Here is a 2745-nt window from a genome sequence, read left to right on the forward strand (position 1 = left end):
TCTTAAAAATATGTTAAATCGCCAGAAAAACATGTAAAACCACAAAAAAAACATTCAAGATCCCCACAAAAACGTCAAACCGCCTCCAGAAGATCCAACATCTACGTTAAAAGATGATCGAAGGGATGATTTTGCATCTTTTTCTGGTCAGATCATCATAAGATGCAAAATCATTCTCAGAAAATGCAAAACTACCAAAATGAGACATAAAACCACCACAAAGAGGTGAAAGTAGCAGAAAGACACAAACAGACAAACAAATAAATGTTCTGGGAGGAAACCTTAGCAGTGAAATGTTCTGATGAGTTCTGTTTAACGCCGTGTTCTGTCCGGCAGCCATCGCTCTGAGCGGCGTGGAGGACGTCCGCTCGGTTCTGGAGAACTACGCTCTGGAGGACGACCCCATCGACGCCTTCAAGCGCCGACAGGCTCAGCTGGCGCAGGTAGGTGGACGAAGCAAACGCACCCGTCCGGTTCTGGTTCTGGTTCTTCTTGTTCTGACTCTGACTTCCTGCCGGCAGGAGGAGGAGCAGCGCCTGGCCGAGCTGTCGCAGCAGAAGAAGCAGGGGCTCTCGCTCGGATCCATCACGTCGCGGTTCTGGCGCTCCAAGCAGCAGTGAGCCCCGCCCCCTCCCACACACTTCCACCAATCGCAGCCCGGCTCTCCACCAGCGCCGGGGCGAGGGGAGGGGCCAGGCCCGGTCGCGTCTCGGCCGGCTGGAAACGGAGCGAGGACATTGGCCGGCTTCCGCACCACTTCCTGGTTTTTGTGGAGGCAGAGGTGCCGGCGGCCCCCCCTCCCTCGGTCACCTGACGCGTTTTCAAGCTGCTGATTGGTTTAAAAAAAAGAGAAACTGAGAGAGAGGATCCAGGTCAGTTTAAAGTCCTGTTGTTGGCGGTTAGGGGTCCGATCCGGCACCAGCGCTGCTCTCGCCACTCCGGCTCTGGTCCGGCCCGCCGCTCACAGGACCTGACCTGAGATCAGCCGTCTGTCCTTCAGAATGTGTCTTTTATTTGTTTTCTACTCCTGTGTGTCTCCGACGGACCATGTCTGAAAATAAATATGGTTTATAAGTATAAGAATAAACTGTACGTAGTGTTGGTAAGAAGAGTGTTAAATATGTGAGCGGCACGGCGGCGGCAGCATCATGGACCGGAGACAGAAAACAAGCTGATTTCTCCTCCATCCTGACGTCCTTCACTCACAAACAAAGGATCTAAATATTCTGTTTTCACTATAAATCATCAGAAACAGGAAGTAGAGCTTTTCTTTGGGGACTATCTTCAGCGGCGGATTCATCCACGTTTGGTGCTCCGGTGACTTACGGCAACAGTTTGTGTGATTGTAATGATGAAGGGATTTAAAGGCCATTTCATGGTTTCCACATGACCGATGTGGATCCAAATGTGGTTCTGGTCATAAAATACCAATGATCCGCTCTGCGTTCGCGTCGGTTCTCACGTCGAGCACTAAAACAACACATGGCGCTCCTGTGGATCTGTCTGCAAGGCTGTAATTTGCTTTTTTTTTCACAGGACAAAGCAGTTAGTGAGCGATTAATCCTGAGGAGCGCAGTGGGTGGACGCAACACGGGATCTCTGGAGACTTCAGAACTTCCCACTGTGTTTGGGCTCCGTCGACGGAAAGCATGTTCGAATCAAAGAGCCTCCAGAGTCCTGCTGCGACGGCTTCAATTAAAACGCTGCTAATGGTGGATTGTAACGGAGCCTCTCCTCACGTCCAGCATGTGTCTTTGATTTGTCTCATCTGCAGCCTGGATGTTGTGGACATCGTGGACGGCAGCTTTAACGGGTCCTTGTGGAAACCATGAACTGGCCTTCAGAGCTGGTTCTGACTGAGCTGGTGCAAACACAGGTGACGTACACGCTGGTTGCATCGTGGAGCGCTGCAGACATTTAAAGGTCCCATGTCGTTCGCTGTTTCCACAAATCAATCAGTCTCACGTGTCCCGACGGTGTGTTTGTTCATTTTTTCAGCTCCAAACGCCACAAAAAGGGTTAATTTTACCTATTCCTGGTTTCAGTGTCTGTAGCTTTAAGTTTCGCTGGCCCCGCCCCCTTCAGGAAGAAGACTCACTCGGAGTCTGTGATTGGTCACAGCCGCAGGACTTCCTATCGTCTAAATTTATGCGTAAATTATCCGTTTTTAACTCCTGGGTTAGGCTAATTTGTCTGACGACGTAATAAAAGCTGTGTTTTGCTGCTTGGAAATGAAGCGACTGCTGCTAAGCTAACGTGTTGCCTGAATGAGTCGCTTCGGGAAAATGTGTAAATGCAAGCGGCTTTATCGTGAGTTCAGCTGATGTTAAAATAGCACCGAGAGCAGGAAGCTAACGGATACGAAGTTAGCCCACCCAGTCCTTGTTTACTGGTTCGGACATGCGATCGATGCTAACATTAGCATGCTAACAGTTGTGGGGGACATTCCCGTCATTAACACCAATGATTGCTTTATTTCCTCGGATGCGGTCAGTGCATGACGACGCTTGTGTTCACTCTTACGTCAGACGTTTTGGAGTCTAGAAGCAGAGAGTAGCTAAACCTGGTAGATTGTATTCTGATTGGTTTACCTGGAAGCAGTGAGGGGGCGGGGCTACGTAAAGCTGGAACACTATTGGTTAGTTGTAAAACTAAGAGGCCATCTAGTCGCGCGGGGACTTGAGGAATGGCGGAGGTAAACTTCTTCATGTCTTTACTTTGACCCTCCAAGATCAAGAGTCGTAC

General features: G+C 49.8%; 1 protein-coding gene across 1 annotated transcript in view; it reads left to right on the top strand.

Annotated features, from left to right (window-relative positions):
• Positions 1-716, top strand: part of timm50 (translocase of inner mitochondrial membrane 50 homolog (S. cerevisiae)) — a 44572-nt gene extending 43856 nt beyond the window's left edge. The window contains exons 10-11 of the mRNA XM_008301264.1: positions 337-443; positions 522-716. Of these exons, the coding sequence (XP_008299486.1) occupies positions 337-443; positions 522-620 (206 nt within the window). The 3' untranslated portion in view covers positions 621-716. The remainder of the gene's footprint in view (positions 1-336; positions 444-521) is intronic.
• The last annotated feature ends 2029 nt before the right edge of the window (positions 717-2745 follow it).

Source organism: Stegastes partitus, unplaced genomic scaffold (genome assembly GCF_000690725.1).
Source record: "Stegastes partitus isolate 25-593 unplaced genomic scaffold, Stegastes_partitus-1.0.2 Scaffold1651, whole genome shotgun sequence".
NCBI lineage: Eukaryota > Metazoa > Chordata > Actinopteri > Pomacentridae > Stegastes > Stegastes partitus.